The sequence below is a fragment of the Chaetura pelagica genome, unplaced genomic scaffold, assembly GCF_000747805.2.
Source record: "Chaetura pelagica isolate M959 unplaced genomic scaffold, ChaPel_1.0 scaffold10, whole genome shotgun sequence".
Lineage (NCBI taxonomy): Eukaryota > Metazoa > Chordata > Aves > Apodiformes > Apodidae > Chaetura > Chaetura pelagica.
The window spans coordinates 914,647-928,456 of NW_009952263.1; the positions used below are offsets into that span (position 1 = coordinate 914,647).

At 39.8% G+C, this 13,810-nt stretch overlaps 1 protein-coding gene across 1 annotated transcript in view; it reads left to right on the forward strand.

Moving 5' to 3' along the window:
* CAPN7 (calpain 7) overlaps positions 1–12,839 on the forward strand; it is a 29,940-nt gene extending 17,101 nt beyond the window's left edge. Inside the window, exons 13-21 of the mRNA XM_010007487.1 lie at positions 191–335; positions 2,097–2,196; positions 3,837–3,972; positions 4,446–4,521; positions 6,771–6,916; positions 7,622–7,684; positions 10,866–10,996; positions 12,517–12,609; positions 12,695–12,839. Coding sequence (XP_010005789.1) covers positions 191–335; positions 2,097–2,196; positions 3,837–3,972; positions 4,446–4,521; positions 6,771–6,916; positions 7,622–7,684; positions 10,866–10,996; positions 12,517–12,609; positions 12,695–12,839 — 1,035 coding nt within the window. The remainder of the gene's footprint in view (positions 1–190; positions 336–2,096; positions 2,197–3,836; positions 3,973–4,445; positions 4,522–6,770; positions 6,917–7,621; positions 7,685–10,865; positions 10,997–12,516; positions 12,610–12,694) is intronic.
* Positions 12,840–13,810: the final 971 nt, after the last annotated feature.

Consider the following 13,810-nt stretch of genomic DNA (forward strand, 5'->3'; position numbering starts at 1 on the left):
GAAATCTGTCTGCAATGGAAAGCTTCTGATTTTTCATTCCAATGACTTTTTTGCTTGGAGCTCCATTGGGAAATTCCAGAAAGCTTGATGCTGTATTTTCTTGAGCTATTAGTCCATATTCTGTGTTCATATAAACATAAAAATTACATGGACAAGATGAATCCAGCCATTTAATTTTGTATTTCTTTAGGGACTTCGATTTCTTCAGTTGAAAAATCCCTGGAGCCACTTACGTTGGAAGGGACGATACAGTGAAAATGACACAAGAAATTGGACCCCAGACTTGCAAAAATACTTGAACTTTGATCCCAGAACAGCTCAGAAAATAGACAATGGTAACAAGGGTTTTAAAGTAACTATCTTTTCAGATAATATAGACCTTTGTGGTTTATCTCTGCAGGAAAGTGAAAGTAAATGCTTCAGCATTTCAGGATGGGGAGTAAAACAGATGCTAGAAACTAAGTAGTCAAAAAGTTTAGGACATAATTATGTATTTAAAACTGTCATTTCAGGTTTATCTGGGATTTAAGTAATCCAGGCAAATTAAAATTTTAATCTCAAATTAATTGACAAGAAGTTCTCCTTGTTGCTTAGTGTTGCTGTGTCAGTATGTGGACATGGGAAGGTTCAGTGCAGAGATAACACTGTGACAATAAGCTGTGTAATACAACTTTTTATTATGTAAATAGACTTCTATGTGGTGTTTTTCCTCCAACGTTTGCAAATATGTATCAACATGCTTACTGTAATCAGTATTTAAATTTGCCTTGCCTGTGTTTGAGGTTACACAATGGTGGTAAGTGGGTTTTATTCCCTTGCATTACATTAATATCTGTAAACAAATCTTTACATACATTCTATTTCCAGCTGTAGGAGAAGATTGAGATCTGTGTTTGAGACAGAGGCACTGTCCAGAGAAACCACTTGGAATGATACTACTCACTGTTGCCCTGTCCTGTCTTCCCTAGGGAGCAGCAGAGTGTAGCATCTGCAAAGTCAGTGTAGGTTTGCTGGTGGAAGGGCAGAATGCTGACAGCTCAGAAATTTTGCAGGAGCTGCATTTGACATTCAGAAAGAGATGTATGCTCTTTTTATGGTGTCCTAGTTGCTGTTTGTTTATCTCTGTGATGGAGCCCTTTTGTTCAGTGCCACTTTATCTTGGCAACAGTATGGATCCAAAACCATTAAATAATAGCATTTAATGATGAGCCTCCTGCAAATGTGCAAGAAAAGCTTTTGATATTCCAATGTAAGAATTCGAGCTCTGGCTTGTCACAGCCACGAGAGATCAATTAATTATGTATTTATTGATTCATTCAGTAAGAGTTTTATATCTGTAACATCTAGTAGTTGAAATTCATATAAAATTACATTAATTATTTTAAGGGCATTGTTCCTTCTGACTTGATTTACATTCTGGTCTTGTCTAAATGTGTAGCTATTCTGCCTGCATTTTTTTTAGTGTTCCAAGGTCTGTAGCTGCCTATGTCAGACTTGAATTATAAGGCTGTTAACTGTTTGAGAGTTTGTTTCATCAGGAGTGTGTCAGCTTGCAAGCATTGCTGTTGGCTGGAGTGGCAACAAAGGGAGCTATGGAGAGTTAGAATAACGTCTAATTATTCTAATTGGAAAGAATTTTGTAAAGATGAAGCAAATTCAGGGTGCTAAAGCAAGTCATTTAGATGTTGGGTGAAGTACCTAAGAAATACATTTAAACATACTTCTTGATTGAGTACTTGATTGTGCTGGATGACTCCTGAAGCCTAGGAAAGGGGAAGGCAGGCCAGAATCACCTCATGATGTCTCCCTCCATACCAAGATCCTCTGGTAGTTTCTGCTTAGTGCCTGAGAATGAAGGAGAGTTCTGACAGCTTCAGAAAGTCCCTGATTATAACCAGAGACTAACTTGGTTTTTTTGGTTTAATTTGGTTGTTTTGGGGTGAAATTTGACTTTACACATTTGGACAATGCAGATGTTACTACTAAGTTTTACAGAAATGTTGGTTTATATAAGTTAGTTATAATTTGCCTGGAAAGAGACCTTTGAAATAGAAGTAAAATGAAGTTGTCTTGATTTTACAACATTCCCATTTTAGGCATTTTCTGGATTTCCTGGGAGGACCTGTGCCAGTACTATGATGTTATTTATTTGAGTTGGAACCCAAGTCTTTTTAAGGAATCTACGTGTATTCACAGGTTGGTCTAAGAGATAAAACTTTTGTCAGTACCTCTCTAAATGTTCTGAGGTGGTGTTTCCTCTCTTCCATTCTTTCTAGTTACAGCTGAGAGAGCTGAACTCAAACCATGCTCTTTTGAGCCTGACTTTACACTTAAATTCTCAGTCCAAGCTTTGGTTTTGATTACTTCTGTAACATTCTTGAAACTCCAGTGACCTTTGTGATGTTACTGTGGACCTAAGCTTGTGTAACCAGATTCTGACCTCAGTCCCACATCTATCTATCAGAATAGTAATCAGATTTTTGTGTAGTCCATCTTTAGGCAGTGACCTGACAGTGCTTGGGTCACGTGGTTTTTATTTGGAATTAATTTTCCTGGCTGTCGAAGGTCATTTGTGCAGTGCATGTTGTCTTTACAGGGTGTATTCACTGGTGTCAGAGTAGTTTAATTAACTCCATTTTTTACCAGTCACAGTTACCATAAGTAATCCTCCTTGCTTGCTGTTTTTTTTTTTTTTTCTGAACATACCTTTCTCCTACCTAGTATCCATCACGTTCAATCTTTTTGTCACCCAGTTTGAGGATAAGTGTGTCTCAGTTTTTGAGAGCAAGGGTTTCTCTATTTTTTTCTACTCTGGTCTGCTGCACTTTGCCACTGCTTCAACATTGTTTTTGTGCACAAGATCTTTCACCCATAATGCAACTTCTGAGCTTATCTGCAAAGACTCCTTCCATCTTTGTGTTCAAATTCATTCTAAAATACACTGTGGTGGCATAACAAGATGAGGTAATGTGTATGCTAATCTCTAAGCCCATCTACTAGTCTGCCTTTCCTTGTACTAGTGATTGTCATTCCTCTGTGCGAGGAAATGCCTGACAAAGTAGCAACTGCTGTCAAAAGTGGAATAATTATGGTGAGAATTTGAAGCTTAGTTGATAACACAGTCTTCCACACATGTTGTTCCATTTAAAAAAGTGTGGAAGGGTCAGTGGGACTTAAGAACAGCTTTATCCACTTTTGCTCCCAGTATGGCACACTTTGCATTCAGTCATCAGCATTCTTTATTTTTCACTATGCATTTTCCTTTTCTAGACAGTTCCTGAAGCCACAGGCAGGTTTTGCAATAGGGTACCTCTAATGCTTCATGCAGACACCCTTCCAAACATGAAACAGATCAAGTTTTAAAATAAAAATTACCTCAATCAAAAACTGGAGGGGAAAAAAAATCAGCAAGATTTTTTGAAACTAATAGTATCTTATATATGGATTTCTACAGTTAAAAAAGCACAGCTCTTTTTCACTTAATACTGGTGTATGTGATCATGACTACAATTGGGTAGCCTGGGCTTCCTGAATGGTTCAGCTTTTTCTGTGCTTTGTGTGGTTGCAGTCATCATAGCAAACAGCCAAGCTGTTGGTATTTGGCATTTTTAAATTATCATACATGTATTGTAGTGAAGTCATTTATAAAATAAAGTTGTAAGATAATGCTTCTGATATGATTGTGTTATCTGACCACAGATTCCAGTAGAAAATTACCCTTCAGTAACTTTGCTATAGATAATAGCCAGCTCTGCATATATGTAGGATTTGGAATTGGGTTTCAAAGCAGGAATTAGTATTTTCCTCATCTAATAAGATCTCTGTATTACTTTTAGTACTTGGGATGCAAAGCAGGGTCCGGTGAAGGATGCCTACAGCCTGGCCAATAATCCTCAGTACAAGCTGGAGGTCCAGTGCCCACAAGGTGGTGCTGCCGTCTGGGTTCTGCTCAGCAGGCACATAACAGATAAGGTGCCGGGTTCTTTTTTTTACATTTTCTGTATTACGAGTTCTGTAATATCGCTGTAAATCTTTGTATATAGCTCTCTATGTTATTAGTATATTATAATATTAGTATATTACTTATATTTTCATGTTCAGCTATGTACAGTTATGTATATGTATACATTTTCAAATCAGCATTTACACGATTGTATACAAGATTGTTGAAATGGACCCAGAGTAAAAATCTGAGTGAAGGGACGATATTCTCCACCACAAAGGTAATGAAATAACTCTGAACTGTTGTAAGTGAAATTACTGACAGTTTGTTTATTTCAGGTTGTTGGGGTTTTTTTTTAATAATTGAATCAGGTATTTCAGTAAACACAAATATCAGCGATGTGGTGACCGAAGGGAAGGAGAGAATACATACTTGATTCTTCTTAAGCATTAGTTCCACTTCTGTGGAATGTACAACTCTGCTTGAATTGTGTTTTTTATAGGATGACTTTGCACACAATCGGGAATTCATTACAATGGTTGTATACAAGACTGATGGCAAAAAAGTTTACTACCCAGGTTAGTGTACTCTAATTTTCAAGATGATGATGTTAAAAATGAATGCAGACTTGTGAAGGATTTTGCAAAGAGGAAAGGTGCTTTTTGCTTTAAAACTAGATACCTGGCTCTAAGAGGTCAATCTTCTGAAATGGGTGTTTAGCCTTGTTAGACCACCTTCCAACAGTCTGCACTGAAGGAGTAAACCAGGCTGTACATGTTGGAAGCATGGCAAGAGGTCTACATAGTCTTGCTCATTGTGGCTCAGCATTTTCTTTATTGTTGATTGTGCAGTGGTGGGAACACGTGTTGTGCTGCTGTTTATCAGATAGCATAATGATTTCTCAGATTTGTGGAATTATTTAAGGGTTTAAGGCTTCTACTAAATGAAAATAATCAAGGTTAATTGTTCTATGAACTCGACTTAGCCAAGTACAAAAGCAAGATCATGACATATGACTGAACACTTCAACATATTTCAAAGTATCAGGTATAGAATGTTGAAGAAAAATATTTAGATGTTCACATTTTATCAAAGTATTACTTTTGGTCATTATAGGTCAAATTCTACTCACCTTAAGAAGAAGGGGCTTGGCTTTTGGATCTTTGTTGTAGCTGCAAAAAAGCCATGTATGTTTTATTTTAAGATAGATAGCAGATCTGAAACACAGATCAAGACACAGAAAGTAAAGGTAATGTCCAGGTTGACTGGATAGGGTAGACTGCAATTTTAAGGTAGAGTTAATATGATCTTTATATTTATTCTTTACGCATAGGGAAACTCTTTAGAAATAGGATAGAATTCAGGTAGCTGCTAATGCAACAGGTAATAACAACAGTTTAATTAGAGAGTAGCTTTCAAAGCTTTTTTTCCCCTGAAGAGTGGAATTTGTGTTGTTTTTTTCCCTATTGGAAGGGCTGGTAAGGGTTGCATTTGTTCATCTCTGGTCTTAGTGAACTCTGCCAACCAGTTCCCCTTAGAATCCAAGCTGTCTTTCTGTGGAAAGCATCTGTTGAGATCTGACCAAATAATAATATGTTTTTGCAAGACCTGGTCTTGTTGAAGCACCTGCCTCTCCTGACAGCCCAAGAAATGCTTCTGATGTTGTACTACTTGTAGCAGTGCTTATTTTACATGCTGTCTTACTGAAAACATTCTTAATGGGCAAACCAAACACATTTGTATAGTGGAGGGAATTACTCAGCTGTGCTTGAAAGAGACAGTCTTCCAAGCATGACCTCTAGCAAGAACTGGATGATTCCTGTGTTTTGTCTCACTACCCAAACTGTTTTATGAACTTTTAATCACACGAGCTGAAACTTGTTTAAAACCTTTTTCCATGGAAGTAGATTGGTCAAGCTGCAGTATTATTTTTAACATCTGTTAAAATGACATCAGAACAAAGCAGGTTAATCCTTTGGCAGTGAGGCCAAGATTTCCTGTTCTTAAGCTTCTCATTGTCTTACATTAATCCTTTCCACTCTTCCATGTTGCTTTGTGGAAGAAAATAAAAGGATCTGATTCTGGGCCTATAGAAGTAATTGGCTAGACTTGTTCCTGTTTCACTGAAATTAAAAAGTCTGGAAAGAACCATTTAGAGGCCAAGTAACAAATTACATCGTCTAATTGTAAAAGCAAATATTTGGGATGTTTATAACGAGTACTACATGTGCATTGGTACTGGGATACAGCTACATCTGTGTAATGATCATAAGGATTTGGAGAGAGAGAGAGAGAAGCTGTATGTCACTTATTTAAAGAAATTAACGTGTTTTAAAGTCTGGTTTACGCAGTGGCCAAAGTTTTTTAGCAGCTTGCATTCTGGAACTGTCCAGCCAATGAAGAAGGAACAGCCCCCTCAGATTTTTAAAGAGTGTTCAAACATTCCTTATCTTTGTATTGAAATTTCAATATAATCATAGTAGGTTGCTGTTGAGTAGTGACACTGGTAGGAGATGGATAAGCAGTTCTTGCAAGTCATGGGTTTAAGCTGTACTTTCAAGAATTTGTGGCCTGTCACCTGTGATGTACCTCTCCTGAAAATGATTGTTGTCCTTAAGATGAAGTGTTCTTTCTATGAGCAAATCTTGAGGCTCTGTTCTTTTGAGAACACTCCGAACGCTCAGGACTGCTTAGTACCAACAATCTGACTTTCCTGGCAAAATTGTTTGATACAAAATGGCTAATAAGTTTACCCAGCTGAGGGAATTTTTTTAATTTTTTTTTTTTTTTTAATTTAGGAAGAAGTGTTAATCTTTTTCTTTTTCAGCTGATCCTCCTCCATACATTGATGGAATTCGGATCAACAGTCCCCATTACCTGACCAAGATAAAGCTGACCTCTCCAGGGCCCCATACGTTTACCTTAGTGGTGTCCCAGTATGAGAAACAAAACACTATCCATTATACCATCAGGGTATGTAGTGTTGATTTCATAACCAGTGTAAACAATTGAACTATAAAGTGTCCTTTCTTTCAAAGTATGACCCAAAAAAAGTGTACTACTGTTATTTTCAGGAAGGGAGGTGATGACTGATGGGGCAGAACCACTGAATGAAGTGCTTGATAATGTTCTCCATTAGTTAAGGCAATATGATGTGCATGGTTTTAGTAATTAAATTTTAGTAATGAAATCAGCTGAAAAGCACTTTTCTTTCCTAGAACAAAAAAAAATCAACATCTGTGTACAGGCAGAGCATTTGGCTCTCTAGGTATCAAAAAAAAAAAATGAGCCTATTTTACATCCCAATTAAGAGTTTAAGTTTTTTGACTTCTTTAAGACTTTGGACTCAGTCAGTTCTTGGGTTTTTCTGAAACTGCTGATGTGATGGTCGATGCTAGATGTCTGTCTTTGTCACTGAAAAAAAAGTTGTTTCCATTTTGCTTTTTTAAGTAAAAATGTAAGTAGAACTAAGGCTTGTTAGTACCAGCACTATTCTGGATTTTGAGTTTCAGACAGGGTCATCTGAAGAGAAAGACAGGCATGTAGTGAACAAGTATCTAAAAAATGATGTGTAGGCAATGCTGATTTTTTTTTTTATATATTTTTTTTTAACATGTCATGTTTTCATGTGAAAAGTGAAAGATGGATGTGTGACTAGATTCTTCTTTTACAACACAGGTGTATTCCTTGTGCAAGTTCACCTTTTCCAAGATCCCTACGCCTTACACCATTTCCAAACGGGTAAAGACATATTTTCTGTTTTGGGTCACTGGATATTAATTCTAGTTCAACTTCTCTGTGTTTGACATTTACAAGGTTTGCTGATAATACCAAGCTGTGTGGTGTGGTTGACACCCTAGATGGAAGGGACACCATCCAGAGGGACCTTGACAGGCTGGAGAGGTGGGCCAGTGCCAACCTCATGAAGTTCAACAAGGCTAAGTGCAGGGTCCTGCACAACCACAAGCACAAATACAGGCTGGGGGGAGAATGGCTGGAGAGCAGTACTGAGGGAGAAGGACTTGAGGTGGAAGTAGATGAGAAGCTTGACATGAGCCACTAGTGTGTGCTCACAGCCCAGAGAGCCAAACACATCCTGGGCTGCATCAAAAGAAGTGTGGCCAGCAGGGCCAGGGAGGTGATTCTGCCCCTCTGCTCTGGTGAGACCCCACCTGGAGGGCTGTGTATAGCTCTGGTGTCCTCAGCACAGGAGAGGCATGGAGCTGTTGGAGAGGGTCCAGAGAAGGGCCAACAAGATGATCAAGTGCTGGGGCATCTCTGCTATGAAGACAGGCTGAGAGAGTTGGGGCTGTTCAGCCTGGAGAAGAGAAGGCTCTGGGGAGACCTTATAGTGGCCTTCCAGTACTTGAAAGTGGCTACAGGAAAGATGGGGAGGGGCTTTTCACCAGAGAGGGCAGTGGTAGGACAAAGGGTAATGGTTGTAAAATGAAAGAAAGTAGATTTAGGTTAGACATCACAAAGAAATTCTTCACCATGAGGGTAGTAAGGTGCTGGAATAGGTTGCCCAGGAAGGTTGTGGAAGCCCCCTCCCTGGAGCTGTTTAATGCCGGGTTGGATGAGGCTTGTGCAGCCTGTTCTAGTGTGAGGTGTCCCTGCTCACAGCAGAGAGGCTGGAACCTGATGTTCTTTAAGGTCCCTTCCAACCGTAACCATTCTATGACTCGAAGGTTTCTAAATATATTTTTCTATTACTGCCCCAAAGTGCCACCTTAGGCTTTCTTGTAACATGAAACTTCTTAACCAATGCTTAATTTAAGCATCATTAGCACAAGACCAATTCTGTACTCAAGTTACATATAATTTGCCAAGAAATTAACTGCACTGTTAGCATAACTCATACCAACACAGAAGTCCTTGGGCTGGCTCCCTCTGGTCACACCACTCTATATGGACAGTGGCTCAGCTTTCATTAGCATTTGGTGTATGAGCCCCCCCCTCCCCTTTATTGCAGAGGGTGACAAACAGACTTAGGATGGCAATATCACAATACATTACTGTTCCTAAGTTTTGTAAGACACCTCAAAGATGTGTAACCATTGGGATAAGCACTTGTGTTGACAAACAGGATCAAGGCAATGTATCCATGGTACATTTCTTGTAGAAGTGCTCCTTGAGAGTACAGTGTCAGCTGCAAGAGCAAAAAACCTGACTGAAATTAAGTCAGAAGCCCAGGCAGTTTTGGGGCCAGCTGCTGTTCATATTTCACTGAGCTGCAGTTATACCTTCAAGCTGAAGTATAAATATAGCCAAGAGCTCATAGGATAAAGTAACTTGCATGTATTTTCATGTATTAGCAATTTTATCCTCAAGAAAGAGTAAGCCAGCAGCTGCCAACTTTAATCTCTGTACCTACAATGCTTACCCTGGGGAATCTGACTATAGGCATAAGTCTTCTGTCCAAACAGTAACTTCTTCAGGAAGAGAGAAATGAGGCTACTTTGAGCCACAGTGGAACAGTCCATTTTCCATTTCTTCATGCCTGAAACCAAGGATTACACTACTTTCTGTGATCAGGGGGACATTGACTTGTTCATACAGTGTTTTGTACCAGCTGCTATTTCTGGAACAGCCCCTTGAAGCTAGCCTGTTCTGGAGAATGCTAAGTGGCTACAGAGATTCCTAGGAACAGTGAAATTATTTGCTTGGTTCTTCCAGAAACCATTGCCCATTTTAGCTCTTAAAAATTTGGCTTAGTTTGGGGGGAATGCTTTAACAAGTCAAACCTGTTGAAGGTGACCAGCGTGTTTTGAGGCAGGACATCTGTTTTATGTTATGTTTCAAAAGAAAATTAAGTATTGAAAAGCTCCTGTTAATTATTTGAAGATGTCTGGTATTCAAATTGAAGGCAAGTTCTATCTGTCCAGCTCTGTCTTTGTGATTAAATACAAAAAGTTAGTTGCTTATTTGGTGCTTGCTTAGTAGTCATTGCACTTAAAAACAAGCAGATAACTAGTTCATAGTTTATAAAACTAGTTCATAGTTTACCAGTAAAAGCAAGTTCTTTTAGATGTCTTACACATAAGTTGAGTGGTCACCTCTGGAGCTCACCAAGTCCTAGGAAGAATCCTGGAACTAAGTGCAGCGGAGGTGGAAAAGGCCTGGCAAGCTAACAGCACACAGCAGTGTTAGGTAACCTGGGAAGTAGCATGGTGAGGGGAGAGATTCCCCTTGCTTACAAACTTGCCATGGTTGAGGCTTTTGGACACTGGGTGAAGAAACTAAATGACAAGACAAAAGTGTTGCTCCTTGCTGGTTTGACAGAAAAGGGGGGAAGTAACACAGGCAAATCAAGCTCAGCTGTAAATTTGTGTGAATGCCTGGCTTGTCCTCCAAGTCTAGGCTTTCAGTTTAATGACTAGCAGGAGGAACTTGCAAACAGATGGCCTGTTTCTCAAAGTCTGAGCAGCACTTTTCCTCTTGTTACATCCTTGTGGAATCTGTTCTTATGGATCTCTTGTCCCTGTAATGCTGGTTCTCAGAAGTGCATGGACGGGGCCAGAGGCAGGAATTGCAAAAGCAAAGGTTGCAACACAGGTAGCGTGTACTTCCTGCACTGCTCTTGGTTCTCAGCTAGTGCCAGAGAAAAGTGTCTGAGCAAAGTAACATGCATAGTCCAGTAGTCATGGAAGAGATGGGAATATAGATATTTTATCTGATGCACTTTGTCACTCATTACTTAATAGAAGCTGAAAAAAATACAGTATACTTGTAAGAGATCTAAGGCTTTCACAGAGGTGATTGGAGGACTGTAGTGAAACTTTCTGAATATTTAAGTCTTTCATTTTCACCTTCAGAATTTGTCAGTGACCTTTAAACTGAGAGAAGCCTCTAGTTATGTTTGTGTGTATAACTAAGCAGCACAGATCTTCAGGATATAAAGCATTTTCTGTACTTCTTTCAGGTTAATGGACAGTGGAAAGGTCACAGTGCTGGAGGATGTGGAAATTTCAGAGACACCTACAAAAACAATCCCATCTACCAATTCCAGCTGGACAAGAATGGGCCACTACTAATTGAACTACGAGGACCAAGGTTTGTACAGAATAAGCATGCATCAACACAGAGTATTACATGGTAAAGATAAAGCTTTGTCAGTATCTTCTATGGGCAGGGCAGGAAGCTCCCCAAGAATCCAGAAGACAAGGTATGGGAAGTAGCTCAGGTTTCGTACTATGTATGTTTCTGACTTCACTGTCAGTAGTGACTTATACCTTAGTTTGTTGCTGAGGAAATTCTTGACCTACAATGAAAGCAGGAGCCTGCTTCTCTGATTTTTGAGTCTGAGCAGAGCTACACCTTACACAAAAGGGAAGAAGGTACATAGGACTTTTTCTTCCTCTTAAAACTGATTATGATTTCAATTCATTTTATTTTGTAGTTGAGCTAATATGCACAGTACTAAATCTTACAGGCTCTCAAGCAATGGCCTAGGCAGTGGTTTCAGTTCTGAAAGTGCATCTACTCTGCCACTAGCAGGCCAGGAGAAGTGCCTGTCACATGTTAACACAGAATCACAGACTGGAGTTGGAAGGGACCTTAAAGATTGAGTTCCAACTGCCCTGCATGGACAGGGACACCTTCCACTAGAACAGGCTGCTCAGAGCCCCATCCAACCTGTCCTTGAACACCTCCAGGGATGGAGCCCCCACAACATCTCTGGGCAGCCTGTTCCAGTGTCTCACCACCCTTACACTGAAGAATTTCTGCCTGATCTCTAACTAAATCTCTCTTCTTTCAGTTTAAAACCATTAACACTTGTCCTCTCACTGCAAGCCTCTGTAAAAAGTCCCTTCCCAGCTTTCCTGTAGGCCCCCTTCAGGCACTGGAAGGCCACTATGAGGTCCTACCAGAGCCTTCTCTTTTTCAGACTGAACAACCCCAACTCCCTCAGCCTGTCCTCATAAGAGAGCTGCTCCAGCCCTTGGATCATTTTTGTGGCCCTTCTCTGGACACGTTCCAACAGCTCCACATCTTTCTTGTGCTGGGGGCACCAGAGCTGGATGCAGTATTCTAGGTGAGGTGTCACCAGGGCAGAGTAGAAGGTCAGAATCACCTCTCTCGATCTGCTGGCGACACTTCTTTTGATACAGCCAAGGATGGAGTTGGCCTGCTGGGCTGCAACTGCACATTGGTGGCTCATCTCCAGCTTTTGATCCACTAGTATTCCCAAGTCTTTTTTGCACAGGGAAGACAAACTGTCCCAAGTTATAGTGCAACATGAGAAATTCTGCTGAGCTCACTGATGTTGATTCTTCTGACAGTGATCAGTTCACACCATGTGGCACAGCATTGTGGCACCACAAGTTTAACTACTTGAAGTCTGCTTAAATGCAAAGGTGGGCTTCTAGCAGGCATTTTCCACATAGTAATGTTCCATTTTCCTCCAGATTCTACAATCATGTTGTGGTAAGTTTAACATTTCTGCCACAAATGTGATAAAACTTTTAGATGTCTCCCAGTTATACAGGGCAGTTTTCAATAAACAGCCCTCTTCATGTTAGTCTTGATATGACACAAATAACTAAAGTCACAGTCTGTCAATTCCCTTGCAGGCAATACAGTGTTGGTTTTGAGCTCATCACAGTCTCAACAGTAGGAGAACCTGGTTCCCATGGCTTTCATAAAAAGAGCAGTGGTGACTACAGGTAAAAAATAATCACTTATTAAAATCTTAGAGGCTTGAAACATACTCCAGATCTTAGTTCTAACAGGTGGTTTCTTGTATCATAGGTGTGGATTTTGCTACTTGGAAGTGGAGAACATACTTGCTGGAGTTTACAACATCATCCCCACCACATTCCTGCCTCAACAAGAGGGTCCTTTTTTCTTAGATTTTAACAGTACTACTACTCTTAAGGTATCACAGCTGCAGTGAGGAGACAGACCTGTGCATTCCCACCTAAAGAGGTGGTTTAGATTTACCCTACAGTCTGAGAACAGGTACCTCTTCCTACACAGATGTGTAGAAGAAAATTATATTTAAAGTTACAGCCAAAAGCATGGAATCACTGATGGGCCAGTTAATTGTAGCAGACAGTTAGCTATGGGTTTTGCTGCTGTGGTACTGGCATGAGCACTGTCCACAGGCTGGGGAAGGGGCTAAAATGCTTATATTCAAACAAACCGGCAGAACTCAATTTACTGCAATTTTTCCACACTTCAAATCAAAGTCCTAGTTAGTTAAGAGAAAAACTAACTTGGAAATTCTCTTCTTCCAAAATACAAGGTATATGGGTTTAAGATTTTTATTCTTAAAAGTAAATATGTAAGAAAAAATACTCCTGTGTATTCTGCTTTTTCAGTCTCAGGACCAAATAGCTTTTACTACATATTTGTGCTGCCATCTTGAATGTTTTCAGCACTGAACTAATTCTCAAGTCTAAATGTAAACTTAAGATTGGTGGGCAGGTACTATTCCACACTGACGTGCTCAGCTTGTCTATAATAATGTATATAGGAGTGAAGAAGGAAGATTCCCCCTTTAACTGTTCCTAACAGCAAAGCAACGCTTCACTCATGTTACCTGTACTTTGAGAGCTGTTATTTCATATTGGTATTTCTTTATATACATTTCAGCACAAGGTACTCCATGGCTTTCTTCCTACTAGCTGTAAGACCTAGCTTGATCCAGATCAGCAGTAAAATCAGGAGGGTTTGCCAGCAATAGTGTGCAGACAGCACAGCACACCCTTCATTTAGCAGGTGTGAAGGGCTTTCATCTCAAGCTGCCCTGTAAGATTCCCTGTCTCTAGTGAGGTATTCTCATTGGCTGGTGTGAGAAGGTTGGGAACAGCCCACCATCATCATCCTAGCAAAGAAATGTTTTCTCCTCCACCTTTTTATAAG